General features: G+C 30.3%; 2 protein-coding genes across 4 annotated transcripts in view; one reads left to right on the forward strand and one right to left on the reverse strand.

Annotated features, from left to right (window-relative positions):
• The window catches only part of LOC121121239 (uncharacterized), a 47723-nt gene extending 32461 nt beyond the window's left edge, over positions 1-15262 (forward strand). Inside the window, exons 1-5 of one of the 2 annotated variants that reach the window (XM_040716125.2) lie at positions 12699-12726; positions 12779-13954; positions 14006-14291; positions 14358-14718; positions 14801-15262. In XM_040716125.2, coding sequence (XP_040572059.1) covers positions 13138-13954; positions 14006-14291; positions 14358-14718 — 1464 coding nt within the window. In that variant the 5' untranslated portion in view covers positions 12699-12726; positions 12779-13137 and the 3' untranslated portion in view covers positions 14801-15262. Of the gene's footprint in view, positions 1-12698; positions 12727-12778; positions 13955-14005; positions 14292-14357; positions 14719-14800 lie in introns of those variants that run through there. The other variant, XM_071889814.1, reaches the window with a different exon arrangement.
• The window catches only part of LOC121121240 (U6 snRNA-associated Sm-like protein LSm5), a 46784-nt gene extending 30234 nt beyond the window's left edge, over positions 1-16550 (reverse strand). The window contains exons 1-2 of one of the 2 annotated variants that reach the window (XM_040716126.2): positions 16098-16550; positions 15094-15239 (exon numbers count right to left, since the gene is read on the reverse strand). In XM_040716126.2, coding sequence (XP_040572060.1) covers positions 15198-15239; positions 16098-16343 — 288 coding nt within the window. In that variant the 5' untranslated portion in view covers positions 16344-16550 and the 3' untranslated portion in view covers positions 15094-15197. Of the gene's footprint in view, positions 1-15093; positions 15240-16097 lie in introns of those variants that run through there. The other variant, XM_071889815.1, reaches the window with a different exon arrangement.
• Between the last annotated feature and the right edge of the window lie 5467 nt (positions 16551-22017).

Below are 22017 nucleotides of genomic sequence, written 5' to 3' on the forward strand. Positions count from 1 at the left end.
AGCAGATTTATATTAATAGTCATAGTGAATACGAATCATATTTCAAACATAAGTAGATTGTTAAGAATGGAGTTTTTCTTACCAGTTATGAGTCAAAATGATTTTCGTTGAAAGTAATATTCCATTTATTGTCAATTTTTCTAGCAAAATTTTATTAAATAACAATAAATTCAGAATTATTCTCACACAAATAAAATAGTCAATACACTTACTATAAAATTGTAACAAAACTTCTTTAATATGAGAGTGTGTAAAGTTTAATGCAGACTCAAGTACTAAAGTACTCCTTCCTCCACTTGAGTTCATAATTTCCTCTGAACAAGAATTGAAAGGACCAAAGGTAGTTAAGGTAGTTTGACCAGACATCCTCTTTTTCCCGGACATTTTTTCTTTTCGAGACCTAAAAATTGCGTGCGGCAGAGATTCCAAAAAGATCTGGTATTTTTGCATTGTTGCAAAAAATATATATATCTTTTTTTTTTACTTTTTGGCTCGTCGCATAATTGTATTTCTGACTCTTTTACATAGCTTACTAGCAGGGGGTGTCAATTAAGTTTTAGTCCAACTTTTCGGATACTAAATTAAGTAATAAAAACTTCGTTAAGAAGTCGTATTCATTACAGCCTTTCTATGCTTAAAATAATAGTTGTATAACATTTTAAGTTTATAAAGTACAGTTTTATGATCATTTTAAAGATCAAATATCATAAATAAGGTCAACTTCTTCTAATTTTGTATTTTAACGTGTGTACTAGCCGTGACCTGTTAATTCAATCTTCTGTTGTATTTTAATCAAAAAATTATGTTTCTAAAGTTTCAGTCTTCAAAGGGCGTTTTGGACCTCTATAGCTATATGAAAATGACTTTTTTAACAACATTCTCAATTTCTAAAGGGATTCAGAAATTTCCATTTTAAAGTTATGTTGCTGAATTTCAGAAGTTTGAATTTCGAAATTTTCATTAATGTTTATTTTTTCAAGGTATATACATAATAGAATATAATCCTTATTTTTCATTTGGAAGAAAAACAAAGTGAGGCTCAACGAATACTTTGGAAACTCAAACGATCAAAACCACTTTACTAACCTCCAAATCAAATCAAATATGTATCACAGCTCATTTCTACATTGTAAGTAGGTAAAGTATTAAAAATTACTCTGAAGTGGAGTGCCAAAAACAAATGTACCTAAACATAGTTGGACAACGTATAATACCGGAAACTGTTTATATAGTGACAGAAGAAATACAAAATTAATGTCGTAGAAAAATAGTCTAATATTGTGGATGAGTATCAAACTTCCATGCTAATACCATAACGATTTTTTTTAATATTCGTAATCTATATTTTGGATATTTTTAGATTTATATAGCTATATATACATTCATTTTCCTGATTGCGTCCAGATTCATTATGAGTGAAGATGTACATTGTACATACATGGTTGTTCAAAAGTTTTAAACCTCTTCTTTTACATCGAAATTATTTTTGCGTCAAATTAATCAACGCTAAATCTGATTGGCTGACATTGAAAAGAGATTCAATTATCATCAAATGGTATAAATAGTGGCAAATCAATTTTTACTCCCTCAGTCGTCATGCATCACTTACAGAATGAAGTCAAAGTTTTTCTTAACCACGGAAAAACGCCGATTCAAATTTATCTAGTTCTATCCAGAAAAATAAAATTAATTTCCATTAAATCAATTAAATATACAATTAAGAAGCCCTGCCCTTTTATAAGTGTGAATGATAGGCCAAGATTCGTTCGCCCCAGGACTGTACGAAGCCAGAAGAACATCGAGATACTTCGACAAAAGATTTATCGGAATCTGAAAAGATCGATGACCCAAATGGGTGATAAAATAGGAATTTCAACGTTGTCATCTTGTGGAATTGTCTGTGATGATTTGAAAATGATGCCCTACAAGTTACGGCACGGTCGAACCATCAATGTCAGTACCAGAGCGAAGAGAGTCGAACGTTGTCGAGAATTGTTAGGAGCTTGTACGCTCAGGACAAAAATTGTTTTACGCGATGAAAAAAAGAGGTATTTGAAACAAAAATTCAATAGACAAAGCAACTGTATTTGGTCCAGGTCCAATTTTTTGTCCTTAGACGATAAAACGATACATTTTCTTATCAACAGACGATCTCTTATAGTCTGGACCGAGTTTTGCATTCCGGAGACCAAATTCCCTCAGTTTTTTTGCCCGAAGGTTTCCGTACGATCCAAGATGATTAGATCTTTAGGATTTTAGAATCTGTGGTGTTTCCATCGTTTGAAATTTACCCCTTGTTCGTTTTCCTGCAAGATGTAGCTCCCCTCCACACTAGACGTCGAACTCTAGAATGGTTGGAGCAACACATTAAATTTTGGTAAAAATCAATGTGGCCAACTTCAAAGTCCAGATGCCAATCCCTACGATTATTTTGTATAGGGGTCTCTAGAGCCGAAGGTGAAAGTTCGGTAATATCAAAGTTTGGATACTCTAGGAAATGCCATCGAATTTGTATGGGACATTCTACTAGAAAAAATTATATGTTATTTAAGCAACTCATTTCAACACAATCAATACTTTCGAATGAATGTGAATATATAGAATAATTCATTAATAAAAAATATTGCTATAAATATACTTATAGACTTATATTAAAACCAAATTTAGATATTTTTATTGATAAATTAATTATTGCATTAATAATGAGGGCTAAATTTTTTGAACAACTTGGTATCTATGCGGTTAGACCCCCATCCAATAGTACATAGTACAATGCAATAAATTCTGACTTATTTAGTATCTACTTTTCTTTTAAAAGAAGCAATATTTAACATTGGAAGTAAATTGCTGAATATTAACAATTTACTAAAATACAACACTTCGGGCATGCTTAAGAATGATTCATTTGTTCCAGTTGATTTTTATTCATCTTTCCATTTCCACGAGAAAGATAATAATACCCAACAAAAGTGGCCATTTAATTATAGTTTCAACTTTGTATGACGATCACCTTTAAAATTGTATTTATTGATGCTCTCATTACCTTGTCAAAGAAATTATCTAATACATTTCTGAACTTTTGTGCGGTTAGAAATGATCAATCTTCAGATCATGTCAAAATCTTCAAATCCAATTGCATTTGTCATTTGTAAATATAATCTTTCAGTTAGTTTGAAAAGAGCAATTACTTATATAAATATGTTTGAATAAATTGAAAGACTGGCTGGATGGGAAAAAATTTAGGATATCTTAAGTGTTACGTCTTGACGAAGGTTGTCGAGGTACCCATTATTTACTAAAAGTAGGGATCCATGACGAACGAGAGAAATGAGGAGAAGAAAAGGCGTGGGGGAATGTTTGTTCATAGGAACATCTATATTCTTATTAATACAAAAACCTACTCTGATATATACATAAAATACAAAACTATTTATACTTATAAAAATGTAAAAATCAGTACTTTACAAATATATACATATACATACAAGAAAATACAATAAAAGAGAATCAGAGGGAAGGAGATACGAATACACATTACATTAAGGATTTATTATTTTCAAATCAAGATAAAGTTCCTTCATTTTAATTACTAATTTTATATCTTAAGCATTTCTGGATTTTTTTGTATCCAGAATGTTTAAAAAATAATTTTGCATCCGAAAAGTTGGGCTAAAATTGAATTTGATTTGAACCCCCCCCCCCCCTACTGCTAGTTAAGTTGAACAACCAGCCGCTTTCACTCCGTACGCTTTTTACAACAGCACATTACATCTGCAGCCATGGCTAAACGTATATGTAAGTTCACGAACGAACTAATGTTTTCGTCTTGATCAAGATGTTTTCGAAGCTAAGTGCATAACATGCAGAGCAGGCACTTACGTGTCAGTGGTAAATAAAGGTGGTAGCGATTTGGAAGCTCACGTACACTCTGCAAAACACAAAACTACAGCAAGAGGAGAAAGCTCATTGAGTAAAGTGAGAGACATTATTGTGAGTAAAATCCACACTTCTGTTACAGCTGTAGAGGGTATACTCTCTTTTCACACAATAAAACATCACAACAGCTACATATCAATGGACTGCTGCACATCTGGTTCTCGAAGAAAGATTTTACCAGATTCACGGACAGTTAAAAAAATCTCAACTGCTCGCACAAAAACAGAAGCTATTGTTAATACCGTGATAGTCTCACATTCTGTCGAAGTTGCTCTGAAAGAACTCAAAGAAATCCCATTTCTGTCATTTTATTTGTGATATTTGTATGCATTCACATGGTCATGGTGTGAATTCTTTACACTGCACCTCTCCACGTCCCCCTCCCCCCTTGCAACGAAGTGTCCTCTTTTTGACAAACTCAAATCTGGTCACTCTACTTAAGGGTCATTATCCTACCTCCAAACATTAACAAGATTAAGCCTCAAAACCTAGTATAAACCTAGTTTAATCACCCTAGTATCTAGGGCGATCTTTTGTGGCTCAAGCCACAAAATATTCATATCATTCTTTAAAAATATACTGATGATATCTTTTGGTTGTTTCCGTATACAAAGTTTGAAACTTATTATCCTTTGTTTGTTATGCAAAAGTTTTCTTCCCTCCACTGAACATACAGTAAAGAAAGTAATTATCTGATCCCTTGCCGATTTTGTAAGTTTGCCCACTGACAAAGAAAGAAATGTCTATAATTTTAATGGGAGGTTCATTTAAGCAGTAAGAGTCATTATATGAACAAAAAAAAGGTGTTGGAGGTAGAAAAATGCTGGGTATAACTCCAAGGAAACCATCTCCCCGTTAAGCATGAGGGTCGAAACATTATGTTTTGGCTTCTCTGCTTAGGGGAAAATAAGAGCTGGAGTTAGATGGAGGATGAAAATCTTGGGCAACCCTCATCGCACTCCGGGAAGGATACTGAAAATGGGTCGTCTAATCACGTCAATGGAATGGATGACATCTTTGGCCGACTCAATGACATTTTTTTTAAATTCAGAGTGATACTTGAGTAGAATATAACCAGTATTCTTGAATACAAACTGCAAAGTTTCACTAGAAGCAATACAATTGACTGATATGTTATCATGAGCACACATCCTAGCAATTTTTTCATTAAGATCCTTTTTAAGGTTTGTTATTTGGTTGAAATCTTTTTCGATAACATTTGTTTTTTACTAGATTTGGTCTTCATCTATGCTGATTCCATGTTTAAATAAAATAGGAATCCATGGAAAAAATCAAAAAAGTTGAGGATTTACATAGTCATAAAAGTTACATATATCAATTTGTGATAAAATAGATATGTTGAATTCGTCAATGTCTAGTCATACTCCCTCTTCCATACACTCCAATTCTAATGGAATATAATAAGAGACTTAATGTCATATATGTTAATATAATAAAGTAAAATATGTTTACTCAAGAGTATCACAACATGAATATAATATATTTGTTATTATCTTAATGTTGAAACAATTCAAACATTTTTAATTTACTTACATGTGCTTTTTATTTGCTTAGATCAATCTTCATTCATTAAAAACAGAAATGCTTCCATGTTCTCTAATAATAAGAACATAAGAAGAGATTAGAGATACTTTATCCTCAACAAGAGATGATGGGGTGAAAATTTATCCTAAAAAGTGAACCAAACCAAGCTAAACTTCATACTAAAATAGTGTGGATTCCTTCCTAGTGTAGAAATCTATTCATTCATATATAAAAATGAATATGTTCAAAGGTTATGACGGGATCCATTCACTTTGAGATTCAGATATACGGCTCTGGATGTGAAATATTGAATACGATACAAATACTAATATGTACGACAATAATTTGAATTTATTACCATAAAACTAAAATATATAAAAAACAACCCATTTAAACAATTAAATCATTCTTAAGGAGACAAATTTGATATTTAGATGTACGTTTAATTTGACAATTGCTAAGGTCTAAGATCAATCATTAAGACAGGAAGAAGTGGTCTATGTTCTCCAAGAGTTAGGACCAAAGGAAGGTAGAAGGAACCGAATGAAGATCATTCATCTCAAGAGATGTTCGGATTCCAAATTCCACGAGGGACGACGGTATGAAAATTCCTCAGAGGAAAACTACGAAGCTCATAAGGGAGTAGAGTGGACTCCTTCCTTGAGACGGAGATTTTGTTTATTTTTCTTTTATCTTAATATATGTATATTATATTGGTGATAGGTAGTAAATCATTTAAAACAATCTTGCCATTTTCTTCCACTTAGACTCTTTTTTCTTTATTTTCTCCTGCTATTTTTTCCAGTACCATCTTTTCCTTTGCCATTTTTCCTGACACCCTCTAGAGATATATGTATGTATGTTATGGGCAATGTGGAAAATTGGGCATTGTGCAAAATTCCAGGGCAATCTATAAAATTCCCCCTGGAGGGGTCAATTGCCATTTTAACTTCATTTACATTGTCATATAAACTGATAGTGAGTAATTTGATTATTAAACAATTCATTACAAGCAATTTGATCATTAAGGCTTTGATTAAGATAAAATTTCATTGCCAGCAATTTGATAATCTATTGCAGGGATGTCCAACATGACATCCTTCCGAATGTTTATGTGTGGCCTACTACTCATTCTCACTTAAAATAGTCTGTTTTAGTAAAATTATCACAATATCATCAAAAAGCATGGATCACTCATAATAATTACAAATATTGCAAAAATATTTTATGGTATCCCGTATTTTCTGAAACTCTAACAGGGATGCCATTTTAGACCTTTTTCAGCTGTTTGGCCTTGAAAAATTAAATTTGCCCTTAATTTATATTCCCTCTATAATTGAATAAATTTGTATTTAACTAGTATGAGCCTGCCCGTTCCACGGATGCATGGGGCAGAGACGCATTTGGACACAAAATGGTGGCGGTCAAATAATTTAAAAATTCAAATAAATAATGTTATTTATAACTTAGGTTTGTCTATTTGAATCGAGTGTTAAAGTAGCTCATTTATTCCGAAACAATAATTAAAAAAACCCAAGAACGAGTTTTTTAGGTAGCCTCCTGGGTTTAATAAAAAAAAGGCTATGTTCTTCAGAATGACTCCTAAACATGTATTATGTACGGCAATACTCTAACAATTACGTATACTTTGAAGACCACCCAAAAAATTGCAAAGATACCAAATAATCAGTAGCTACGTAACAATCATCTCAGTATGTAGCTGAACCAAATTTATGATTAATATTTTTTTGATATTTTTGTTGATGTTTTTTTTTATCACAAATAAAAAGTTTATAATAATAACCTTTATAAATTAAACCCTACCCTGTTCAACCCCATGTCAATAAACTAACCTACTCCTAACTTGCCTAAAGTGAAGATCGCTTAATACATTCACCAACTACCAAAACATCTTTAAAATTACTTTACCTCTAAATAAATTAGTATCCTGCGTAATATCCAATGCTTAAATAGAATGTTTATGGGGCATAAGTACTTCAAAATATTACCAAAGTAATACGTCAAATTAGTTATAACTTATACAATGTCACTGTTTGGCTTTATTGAACAGATTAAATTCTCATAAGTGTTCATTTGAATTGCAGCAATCCAGGACGAAGTAGCTCCCTTTATTATTATTGAACAGATCGAATTCTCATAAGTGTTCATGGAAGAAGAAGAAGAAAAAAAACCGGTTGCTAGATAGCAAAAAAAAAAACGGAGGAGGAGGTAGGTGGAAGCATATAGATAAGTGTATTTTTGTATAAATAACATTTTATATAGCCATTTCTTAAGAAATTTAACTTAATAGGTTCTGCGGCCCATTAAAATATTTCAAGTGGCAATTTCGCTCATTATATTAAAAGGGTAGACATCCCTGAAATAATACATTCTTAATGAAATTTATATTGTATTCAAACTATTGTATGCCAGGAAACTGTCACAAGAGACTCCATTTTATTTTTCAAAATCGGCCAACAGGTTTTACAGGTGGATCAAAACCTATCGCCACCACTATCCTGAGTATCAAGAACCCTTCGAATATATTATAATACACCACGTCCCACAGAATACGCTAGTTAACTGCTTATGCACAAGTGGGATCAAAATCCATCACCGTTGCTATCCTGAGCATCAAGGACACAAATTTTATGCAATTGAACCGCTGTTCCAAAAGGTGTATTATTACCCACCGCTACTACTTCCTTGAGCATCAAGGACCCCTTTTACTGTTCTATAATACACCCCACCCACGGATTGTGCGAAAGACCCGTAGGTTCAAGAAGTGCATTATTACCCACCGCCACCGTTTCCTAGATCATTAAGGCCCTCTTTCAATGTCCTATTTATGTATATGATTATTTAACACCTATCAGTAGTAAGTCCCACTGAACTTGGGTCCGTAGTGAAGCCATCCAAAAATGTCTCAGCAAACATCGATCAGACTGCGTTTCATGTGTCTTATCGACACACCTTATATACAGGAGAGTGCGATGCATCTCTATGGTGTGAGGATACATGTTTCAAAAAATCCTTTTTCTTTTAAATTAGTCATAAGTTTCGCAATTTAAAAGATAATTCTAAGCCCAGACAACATAATATAGGTAGTATCTTAGACAAATAATTCCAAAGTATTTTTGATGAAGTGCAATAATTAATAGCCATTTATTGATGTTTTCGAAACCAACCAAAAGTAGGAAATTTGATACACCAGTGGGAGACATAATACAAGGTAGGATTAGACATGTTACAACAGGAGGAAACATGAAAAAAATGTCATTTGTTATATTCTAGCATTTATTTTACTTTTTATTAGTTTTTCGGCATAAAGCAAATACTTATAATCACATATATAAGATAAATAAATAAAACATTTACAGAAATAAAGTACTCTTAATAAATTTAAAAAAAATATTTTTTTACTATTTACTGTAATTGATAATTAAAGTACTACATGAAATTACACAAAAAACTTAACATAATTATATATATATTACGAGTATATATCATCAAAATGCGGTGTCACAAGTCTCCTCCGTTGTGTTGGTTTTGTTGAAAATGATGTGAACTGAATATTGAAACTAATAATATATTACAAGCATGTTAATTAATTGAACAACATGCTAGACTATGACATTTTATAATAAAAAATATATCAACAAACACTTACCTAAAATGTATACTTTTTGAGTTAAAAATTTCTATGTCAAAATTCTCTGTAATCGTACATAAGTATTAGGCAACCCAGGTTTTATGTTTATTTGATAAACAAAGCAAACATTCAATTGTCTAAGAACAGGGTGGTTAGATTATTTTATATATTAAAATTAATGTCAATGCAACATGTCTCCTTTTTAGCAAGTGTCCTCTCTCTCCCCTAGTTACCTTGAATAAAAGTAAGATTAAACTGGTTGAGTTTGCATCTGAGCACTATGTGAATAAGATTATAATCAACTTATTGAAACTTTATAGTTATTAGAAATTCAGGATAACTACAATACTGAAGTCGATAAATTTTCCAATAATTACGAAAAAAGAATCGGGAATTGATAAAAGAAGTTTCTCTAAATTCCTAGGAAATATCGAAATGATAATTACCGGGAGTCAACACTTGTGTTATTGTACCCATGAAAACCGTAGAGTAGCACTGATAATTTCTTGAAAAGTTATCTCCTACATTATTAAAGCAAAATTTGTATGTTCGTCGACCCCTAATAACTCCTAGTAATTTTAGTTAATGTCTATTTTTTATATCAGACAGTAACTTCCACATACTATTCATCATCTCAAATTTAGTTATCTTGAATAGGGATCATTAAAAGAAGGATTATAAATCCTCCAGATCCGTGCTACAAATATTCAGATTCTCGATTGACCTAAAAAATAAACTAGTCCTAAAATTAAAATATGTATGTGAAAAACATATATTTTTTCCCTTGTTGAGACATTCCTTACTCTCCTTCCTAATTTTGTTACCGGCTTCTTGAATCGTTTCGTGCTCGTGGTCACAAACTTCATGATTGATATAAGAGTTGTCCCCATATTTGGAAGATTTTTTAAGAGTTACCGCTCTGTAGATCCAATTATAGATTACACAAGTCGGCATGTTCAACTTGGGAACATATACATATCTTATTTAAAGAATATAAGTGTGTATTACTAATGACATGCAAATTATGCATTTAATTTGAAAAATAAAATATTGAGCTTATAGATTTTTAGATTGTTTTGCTCAACTATTTTTTTCTCTCGTCTGCTGTCGTGGTGTCAAAGAATTTACCTTGCTATTACTCAGTGGCATCACTTTGTGTATTTTATTTCTATGAAACAAACCAATATTACAGCTAAACAAGACCTTTTAGAACCAATTACTCTTTTCCAAAATAAAACCTGTGTTATTTACGCTTTAAAAGATCTCTATTTTTGTAATTTTTTTTTTTTGGAAAATTGAGTTGTTTTTCTTTTTTAAGCAAAAACCATAAAAAATGGTTATTATTTAAATTCAGCATACAATTTTGGAGAGAACAAATATATATTCATGTGGGTTACTGATTTTTTTTCCTAGTCAAAAATTGTCTCAAAGTATAAATAGGGCATAGATACTACAAAAATTCATATCAAAAATTCTCAAAAACAGATTTGATACGGATTAACTAAATACAGATTCGTAATCATCACGTCAAGTACTATTAGAATTGAATATGGAATAGAAAATATTTTGGTTTTTCGTGGACTTTTGTAATGTTTAAAAATTTCAAATTCATTCGAAATATTTGTACATCTATTTTTGTCATGTCAGAATACCACTTGGACAGATGCTCAGATGTATTGGAGTCATAGTATATGAGCATGATACAAGGCGTGATTTTTTTTTTAATAAATTCATAGAGGATTACATGTCTAGTTCCAAAACATGTTACTGCATAAAATACCTATTATTCTATTCCAGTAATCTCCAAAATATCTTAGATTAAACACCGAATTTAATATGTATGACTTAAAGCAATTTGCTGCTGCATATTTTAAATGTCATACCTGTTATTATACAGTATTTACCTATGTTTATTGATGAAGTTCTTGTATATATTTTATTAGATTGAGTGATTAAAAGTTTGGGGCTCACTTTTCCCTTCATAAATAATTGTTTATCTTATGTAAATATCAGCTATTAAAATGATAAACTATAGAAAAGATGAAAAAATAACGATTATGTTACTTTATATGGGTCGTTTACCTGTGATATTAATTTTGTTAAAGAGGCCTATATCTTAAACCACGTTCCATCTATATGACAATTACATACTTTATTTAATTATTAATTAATTTTCAGAAGTATAAAATGTTTCTATTTATTTTTTTAAAGAAAAAGAAGCTCTGGGGGAATAAAAGTGCTTAGTGTAAGAAACGCATTCAACGATTTTGAAAATTAGACCAATCATACCCCAAAAGAGAAATAATTTAAAAAAAGCAAACCCTGAAAATGAGGTTAAATGTTTGAAGCCGTCTCAACAAGTCCATATACGGGGGTCCCCGTATAATGCGGTTTTAAACAGTCCAGATTTTGCATAACGCTATGGTTTGAATTATTCTAACTCACCGTATAGTATATTCCCCACATTTCACGGTCTTTTTAAAAATATTATTATAATAAAATATAAAAACTATATATTGAGGTAGACAAGAATTTGTGTAGTTGTTAATGAGGTTTTTCATATTTTGCATATACAGGGGCGTCTGCAGGGATGTGGCCCATCGCCCCCCAAAAAATTAAAGAATTTTGCTCTTTAATGGAATATTTAATATTTGAAATTTAATTTTTCAATTTTTTGTGAACAGCTGAGGATTTTTTAATATTTTTTTCAAAAAAATTTAATATTTGAAACTTAATTCTTCAACTTTAAAAAAAAAAAATTAATTTTCTGTAAAGAACTATGGATTTTTAAAAAATTTCTCTAAAAATTTAATATTTAATTTTTTTTTCAAAAAATATAATTTATTGTAAACAGCTGTGTATTTTTTTTTTTTTTTTTTTAAATATGCTGAAAATATATGCAACCCGGGGTTTACCATTATTTATTTGAATTAGTTCATAAATAGGATTTTGATTGGATTTAAAACTCCTATTCCTACCGAACTTGACCACTGTATGAAATGGTGTTCTAGATATGTCATTATAGATCTGGATATTTTAAATTAATAAGTAGTCTTCATACAAATTGTTTATGCCCAGTTTACAAGAAGCAAATCTTACATTTCGAGTTAGATTTCTTGTAATCTAAGGGTAAAAATACAAGTACGGACTAGCGTTTTCCATTTATTTGTTACGTCATTACAATGGGCTTGCTTAGTTCTGTCAAATAATAAAAGTCTTGAGCGACACACCATGGATATCTCGGTGCTCGGGACGTCCATGGACACACCTTTATCATCCTTACCACCTTAACTTGTACCTTACTATCCATCATAATGGTATCTCTATTAACTAGTTTTATTATATATCGGACCTCAATATCTATTAAGAATAAAATATTACATTGTTATACATTCTTATTTCTATACTGTACATACAAATTAACTATAACAATGAAAAATAATACGATATTTTTCTCCAATTATACAAACTTTAAACGTTCCTAGTCGATCAAAAAAAAAGTACAAATCTACCCATTTTTAATAGATACTACTTTGATTTAATAAAAAAATATCAGTGATTATCATTTGCATCAAGTAATATTCAATACAGATGTAAGTCTTTTTTTATTCTTAAAGCTATTTTATCATTTTTATGAAACCCAAGGTATATAGAAGCCTCTGTGACCTGTGTTAACTACTTAAATCTATTATTGTAAGACGCATGCGGGAACTTTTCGGAAGATTTTTACATACGCATACAAATGAAAAGAGCGTGAAAAAGGAAAAACAATCTTCGGACACTCTTATTAGTTTATATTAGCAAGTGTGTGGAAGATAACAAACGTCCGTTAAAAATTACTATCCAACAAACATATTGCATACATTTATAAGAATACCTTGTTAAGTGTTAGTTTGTATGCTTTCCATTTGTTGACTTGATATTGAGTGTGCAGTCAAAATCTCATTCCTCCCTTGTTATAGAATAATAACCCAAACCCAAAAAATATAGAACTTTAGTTAAAAATGTCAACTGAGCAGACAAGTTGGATCCACGTTTGGGTCCCTTTAATTGATAATACATATGTTCCACCTAAAACAAGTACGAAATCCTTTCAAGTACTTCCCGTAAAGGAAGATATGTTATTTAAAAAAGAGACTGAACCAAAAAGTACGGAGGATGATAGCGACTCTAACGATGACGATGATATAGATCAATACGCAGATACTACTCGATCAGTGGACTTAGTGGAGAAGGAAACTTACGAGCCTCGGCTTAAATATTATTTAAAAAAAGATTTGAAAAATACTAGGTATACCACTAGTATTTCGGACGATGGAACCTCAGTGCTCTACTCATTTCAAATTAAATCTACCAATGTCGAATCAATCCTCATTGAACTTACTCGCAGAGGATTCGGAACGGATAAAGACACAGCTGTGTCTGTTGTTCAAGAGCATATTAGTCTTGGATCCATTTTATCTATGGCTCCAAGTCGGAATACTCTTGGGAAAGAAAGTGAAGATAACGATGAATCTTTGAAAGAGGATGGATTTTATTTGAGTGTTAAATCTAGACTCATGGTTGCTGAAGTTATATCTAGAATACGAGCCGGTGGTAATTTTACATTTGATTACTGTATGCTGGTTATTTTAGCAGGGATGATAGCATTTATGGGTTTGATTGACAACAACTCTGTAACTTTAGTAGCATCAATGCTCGTTTCCCCAATTATGGGTCCTATCCTCGCGGGTATATTTGGATTTGTTGTACATGATTCAAGTCTTATTATTCAAGGAGTAAGAAATGAAATGGTTTCTCTGTTAATGTGCATATGTATCGGTTAGTTTAATATTTTATACTCTCATAAAAAATGGCATGATTCAATTTCAGGTTTGTTTTTTGGAATATTGGTGTCCCTCATGATATTATTTGATATATACGGTTTAATTGACGTGAGCCAGTGGCCTAGTGATGAGATGCTCTCAAGGGGTAGAACCAAGGGTCTTATAACTGGTATATTTGTAGCAATACCATCAGGAGCTGGAATTGCGTTATCAGTATTGGGTGGAAATGCAGGATCCCTTGTTGGTGTTGCCATCTCTGCTTCTTTACTTCCTCCTGCTGTAAACGCTGGAGTATTTTGGGCTTTTTCATTTCTTGCCGCAATTTATCAAGGGTACATAATTTGGCATGATCTATTCATTGATACTTATAACAAAAAATATATCTATTTCTAATTAAGGAACGATACTAACCTCATCAGAGGATATGATGGAATTACATCACGTCCTGGACTTGGGTGCCTTCAACCTACAGATATAGGAATATCTCCATCCGAGGCTCGTAACGATTTTTTGCTACTTTACCACTGTGATTTGGCTGTAGAAGCCCTTATTTGTGGATTTGTTAGCTTAACTTTAACAATTTTGAATATAATTTGTATTATTTTTACTGGCTACGCAATCCTACGTATAAAAGAAGTAACTCCAGATAAAATACCCCAAACTTTTTCAAACTTCTGGAAGCGAGATGTCAAAGCTCATCGAAATTACTATAGAACCCTTAAGACACCTCTTGATAATAAAAAAGGCGTAGAGAATTAAGTAAGTTCATTCAAGAGTCACATTCGGTTTATATTCAGAGTAACATACCTACATTGTTTCGTGTTTTTTTTTTTAAACATAGGTATATTTGAAGGAGATAATGCTCATAACTTGGATGGCTCATTTTTACAAAACATATATGCTCGTGCACAAAATGATGAGGATTATCTGGATATAACACGATGGGTAGCCATGCCACAACCTCCTCCAGTCAGCAATGAACCAAAAATTGATATACATGCTAAGAGATTTGAAGAAATAATGGAACAAGCAGTTGCGGATGAGATTCGAAGATCAAGCACGGATTATGAAAATGGATTTAGTTTGGCTCAAATAAGTAGTCAAGAAGAGAAAAAAGAAGGATATCACAATGACTAAGGAAACATATAAATTTTATAATTAATCACTTAACAACGCATTTTTAATTATAGTATGTAAATCATTCATTATTATTGAGTGTGCAGTATTGTATTGAAGTTCTATGATGTGGCAGATTCGGGGCCTTCACCTCCAGGTACAAGCTGAAATATAAATAAAAAAGTTATCATAATTATTTTTTTCCTTAACAAAGTGTAGAATGAGAAATGAAACATCATTTGATGATTTACAGTCAAACAAGGGAAACTGAAAATGAGGACCACTTAGTGCAAGTAACCTCTTAAAATAAGTTCCATATTTTGTAACAATTCTAAAATTGAAAAATAGTGCAGTGACATGTTCAAAACAGGGTTGACTGTATATAGCATTTCCACTGATGTCCTAAATTCCAACATAATTGAAGCAATTGCCATTTTGGGGGCTCCAAGTTGATATTTTTACTGATAAAATGGACGCATTTTCAATAAATTCTGATGAAATATCATCAAATGGCTTTAAGTGTAAAAAAATACTTAACACCTCTATTAAATATTACTTGATCCGAATCAATTAAATCCAAGTAATATCTACTAAAAATCCGTTTAATTTGTACAATTGTTACTATCTTTTTGATCGATTAGGGACGAGAAAAGTCGGAGAATAATATCTTATTCTTTCCATTTAAATAGTCAATTTTGATCTATTATATGGGAATAAAATTTTATAATGACGAAATAGCCTATTTCATTACATTTCAGGTTCATATATATGATAAAACTTGACGTTCGAAGAATAGATTTTGTCTTTGATAGACAGTAAGGCTTGAATCATTTTATAGATAAATCCCATTTTGACATCCATAAGTTTATTATTTTCCTGATTCTGATAAACCTAGGTTGTTTATGCCCCCCAAACGATCATAACACGTGAAAACTCTCTAGAAGTTAACTGACAAAAACAAAACAATTTGAATTTTGAAAAGAGTCAACGTCTAATTTAGAGACTCAATTCTCTAAATTTACCATTGTAATATGATTTCCATTCAGAAGAATTTGGTCTAATTTAGATACACGGCGTCCTTCGGGAGTAGATTCGTACTCAGTCACATCTTCGAGAACCATGTTTACAAAATCATCAAATCCGAGAAGAGTTCCAACTATTTCTTTATCATTTTTCATAATGATGTGAATTCGAGATCCAATTGCTTTATCGACTAGTTCGAGTGGTAGGATCGTTGAAGGATTGGGTGCCACTGAGATTGAGGACATGATGAGCGATGGAGATTCTTACAAAATTAAAGTAGGTAGGTTACAAAAAACACTTAGAAATAAGTTCCTACGATGTATATTGAGTGTAGAATTTTGTTGACACCAAAATGACTTTTATTTGTTGAATAAGAGCTGAGTTATTGCACTTTTTCTAAACCGAAAATTGAATTTTCTTCTCATACCTCCTCAAAAAATGACGTCACTTGTTCTTTTGAATTTTTTGTTTATATGGGTAGATGCCTCATCCTATACATGTGTACATTTATTTTAATATTGATATTCCAACGAAACCTTTCATTTATTTATGGATGGCAATTCAAATGAAATTATATATTAATAATAATATATATATTATCTTATTTAACATAAATATATGAAATGCAGTAATAACAACTTTAAATTATAGTTAAAAAATATATTTAATATAGTAAATCGTTTGTGCAGAACCAAATTGTGCTAAATAACTTTTTTTACAATGATATATTACCACTTAGCTATTGTAATTCAGTGATAGTTTCATTCGCAATTTAATATTTTGTCATATTTAAGGTCAAAGTCATTTTTGAAATATAAAAGTGTGCAAAATTTATAGAATGTGTTAAATAGTCAGTCAAATTTTTATATATATAACTAATATTATGTTAAATTATTCCAAAATATTATTAATGATAAACTGGATTTCCTACATACATACTTTGACATCATGTATGTCTTTCTAGCTCCTAAACTCTCAATTGGAAAAACATATAAACGAAATTTTAATATATTTAAACTAAAATTTATGAAAATGAACGTTAATATCAAAAGTTGTATTGTATGGCAAGAAACAGAGGCAGGAAGAGGCTCTAATGAGATAGCAATGGCTATAATACACCTTCTTCTGGAGTTTGACGATTCTGGAGCCTCTGATGATTTTTTTTTTTTTTTTTTTTTTTTTTTTTGTTGATAAGTGTCGTAGAAAGGATATAAATAGAATAATTATCACTTATCACATCTTTAGTTTCATTTTTGCAATATCCTAAGAATATTGAGTGTTGAGCAGAATTTTTTTATTGATAATTCACATAGTAAATGTGGTGTTATTTATATTCTGTAAGGTAAGTGACTAAAATAATTGAGGTCTATTTATACTCCTTATGTATTTAATCAAAACATCTGTCGTGCTTTTGTCAAACATCCTTGCAAAGTTCAACAATTGAAGTACGATTGATTATAATACTGTTATTACCAAATTGATCAAAGTAGCCTCTTTCACCAAAACCTAGCCATACAATGAGTTGCTTTAAAATATTCTATTAAACAAAGAAATCACGTAAAAATATCATTTATAATTAAGCTTTTAAAATTATGACTCAAATATAGAAATATCCCTAATATCCCTAAAAAGAATTTGACCTCCGGGATTATCTCAAACTCTATTTATATTTGCAGCTTTGATATATTCCAGAGCTACATCTCATTTGTGTTTATTTTATTTTTAGAGTTAAGAATTAAAATACCCTTATCTCAACTCTTTCAAAATGTCATTTAGCAAAATTATATATAAATATAATAATAAGGAAATATACAATACAATAACACAATATTCAATTCAATAGTTACAGTAGAATTAACCCTTATAATAGATTGTCAAAGTAATTGCCTAAAGGATAATTTTTTATGATTTACTCTAAAATTTGTAAATTTCCTACTAAGAGATCAACTCCCAAGACATATGCTGTGATTTCATAATCTACTGCTGAGTCATAACTATCACATTTAGACCAATATGAAACATTATACAACATTTCATCAACATTAAATTCTTCAATTTTAGCATTAAAAAGTTCAAACTTACTGTTAACTAACCATAAGTGAGAAGCTCTCCCTCCAACTATTCTTCCTTTAAGAATTTCTATAACTTGAACTTTGATTGATTCACCAATATTTTCCATTTCTTTCAATATCGATTCCAAATCTCCACTTTTCAATTTTTTTTCCAAGAAGTATTTTGAGTTTAAATCGCAATTATACATCAAATATCGACTTTTAAAATTAGTTTTTTAAGAAAAAGTGGATTTTCGTCAAATACAGGACTTCTTCGGTTAACTACAGGTAGGATTCGGCCAATCTTAGTATTATGTATATATCAACAAATTCATCAAATTATATAACTTATAAAAAAAGTTATGGACGCTGGAAACTTTATTTATAATTATAAACTGTATAATATAGTTCAAATTAAATATAATATCAATTCTAGTGTTTTCAATTAAAATTAATTAATGGCACTATGTCAATCAACATATTATATTTCTTAATTTGTATTTTTTTTAAATAAATAAATATTTCATAATTAATTATTTACTTATTTCTGTATAGACTATTAAAATATTAAAATAATGTCCCCGTATAAGAAAAACGAAGCTCTAAAATTTTCTTTCATACTCTCACACTGGAATTGCTAAATCCTTTATTCTTCAACATTTCGATATATTTCCGAATTCATGCGAAAATGGACACATTTTCTACATTTATATGACATCTGGAGAATTTAAAGATCTCAAATCAGCGAAGAAATTGAAGGAATTTTGTGTTTCCAAATTTTCAATCGACAATGATTTTAATTTTTATAATCATATCAGGCGAATTGTACATAGGACATTAACGAAATTTGCTAACCTTAAAAATCAAACTTTTATGGATAAATTTACAATGGCATGGAATGAAATATTACTTTTACCATTGGACTCTTCTCCATCCAACAAAAGTTCATTACAAGAAAGTGGTCAACGATTCAATTTTAAAAATAAGGCTTCCGTTCTCAGAATTAAAAACTTTAATTTAAGACTAATAATATCAAATACTAAATCTGAATTAAAGTCTAGCAACATTACCATTTCTTCTAATAAACTTAACATTGATAATTTAAATGTATATATATATATATACAGGGTGCGTGGGATATTCATAGCGCAAATATAGTATATTTTCTAATTAACCAAAACAGTACTAAAAATTAATTTAAGCTTATAACTTTTTCAAAAAATATTTATTAACATATTTAGAAAATATTTATTAACATATATGGATCATATTTATTTAATAAAATCGCTATTTGCTTCCACAACCTCCTCTAGGCGGCTCCTGACCAGGCTGTAGGCCAAAGAGATTAAGCTTGACATATTAAGAATATTCAACTAAAAAATAAATCAAAAAAAGTATATATTTTGCAGAGTAATTAGCGATAGAAGTGTACGGATTTAAATGTTTTAGAATAAGCAAGATGATATTAAGAAGTGTAGGATAATAGTTTCGTTCAATATCTGGAGTGGAACCAGCAATAAGTGTTAAACCTCATCCGTGAAGTAAATGACATTTTATTAAATAAATAAAGTCGCATATTACAAGTTTATATGTGCAATTTCTTATGTGCAATACTCTTAATCTGAAGCTTTATTAAATTAAGACATATCTTCAAATATTTAATATAAATGCTATGCAAACATGTCCGTATTTCAAAATTTTGAGTTTTTAATATGCTATTGATATTACTTCGAGAAGATAAGGGATACATACAATTGTTATATTTTTATGTTTAAATAATTAACATGTCCTATGTATTGGTTGTAATCTATCCGTGATCCTTGCACTAAAATTAGAGATAACCAATAACGTACCCAATCCTACTCTGTAGTTTGTTCTCACCATAGTTAAAATTTGTGGAGGTTCATTGACCAATACATTATCACTTGCAAATAAAGTTAACAATTAATATTTTTTTATACTCATGACTTTATTTCGACTCTTGTAATTTAGGAATTATCAGAGAATTCACTCTTCATATACTTATTTTTAATTTACATACTCAATCAAAAATTGATCATTCTGTAAAGTAACCAACTAAAACTCATTATTTTGACAATTTATTGTATTATAATTGAATATAAATCTTTATTGAAGATCATGCATAGTTCGAAACAATGTTAATTTTAATTGACAAATATTTAAGTTACTTAAACTTGGATGGTTTAGTGGAAATCCATATTATACAACGCAACTTATGAATAACGTATACAATTAAATTTTAAATGACGACAATGAAAATGCCTTTTTTTTAATAAAATTTCAATTAATTTATAACATGGATGAGGTACCTACATTTATATAGCTCATTGGATAGAAAAAGACAAACTCTATATACTCTTTCGATAGGTTTAAAAAAAAAGGTGGCCCCTTCTATAGTTGTAACATGTAAAGTACAAACAATGGCCCCACAAGCAAGAAGTGCGAGGGTCTAGGGTGTATTTAGAACCCCCAAAAAATGATTTTCTTTCTTCTCACATCTCAAAGCATGGGGAAAAAATTGGAAACCTAACAAAACTAAAAAAGTGTTTTTTTTTTTAAATAGGTATAGTATATATATTTATATACAACGAGGGACTAACAAGAAATTGTAATCCTGTCCTTTTGGAAATGGAGCATAAGTTTGGGATAACTTAATTAGTTATTACTTTTTTGTAATTGTCTCTAAGTATCTTGATGAAAGTGAGATGAGTTAATCGACACCTGAGAACAAAATACAAAGGGTATTTTTGTGTTAGCGAGATATCGCCGTGATGTTGTCATACAAAAAATATAATTACACGCACTTCAATTCCACCGGATTGAATGAAAATTGATTGCATCGACCTTAAATTTGTATGATATTCGGGAAAAACAAGTTTGTTTATCACTAAAAAAAATATTAAAGAATAAACAATTGAAGTTTTGTTTTAAATAATTATTGCAAAAATAATGAAGAAAAATCGTCATAATACCAATAATTTCATGTACAACTTGACTATAATTCGTGGGTATATTTAAAGTATAACTGAACGTCTCTCAATTACATGGTAAGAGAAAAAAATTATGTATGTATATTTAAGTATCCAAGGAAGAAAAATGCAAAAATACCTACAAACTAACAACCTTTTGGATACAATTTAAAAAAAAAAAAAAATTCAATTTGCTTGTTAAAAATGTGAAAAAAAAAAAAATCATTCTGTCAAGATATAAAATAATTTTTTAGGTACATAAAAGCAAGACAAACAACGAATCAATCCACTCCAATCATCAATGTGTATTATAGCTCATTAGAAGTGTTCTATTCTGACATGTTTCTTCATCATTCAATTGTTTTAGGGTCCGAATCTAATATAAATTGCAACAAAATTGTGCACAATAATATTGTCTTGCAATTAATTTACTCAGAATGATTTTTGCTTCACGATGATATTACTCACGTTTTTGTCTCACAATGATAATGTAGAGTATATAAGGATATTACCCCAACATTTTTGTCCGCAAACTTTTTACCGCAATCATTCTACTGTGAACCCAACTTCTTAAATAAAAGAGCATGTAAAATATATTGCACACTCCAGTACGAAAGTTCTACCTGCACTGCCCATGCATTCCCTGTTGCATCATTATTCATTAATTACTTACAGTTGATATATTAACTACATAAAATGGATATATCTTAAAATAAATCTTGTTAAAACTCAATCAAATGGTTTTATGAATAAAAAGGGACATAACATTTGCAATGAATACTACTTGATATCAATTTTTACACAGTCATATCTTTATTAAATTAAATTGAAAACTGAAAATGCCTAACAATGGCTAGATTTGTACATTTATTTATTTA

Source organism: Lepeophtheirus salmonis, chromosome 7 (assembly GCF_016086655.4).
Source record: "Lepeophtheirus salmonis chromosome 7, UVic_Lsal_1.4, whole genome shotgun sequence".
Lineage (NCBI taxonomy): Eukaryota > Metazoa > Arthropoda > Copepoda > Siphonostomatoida > Caligidae > Lepeophtheirus > Lepeophtheirus salmonis.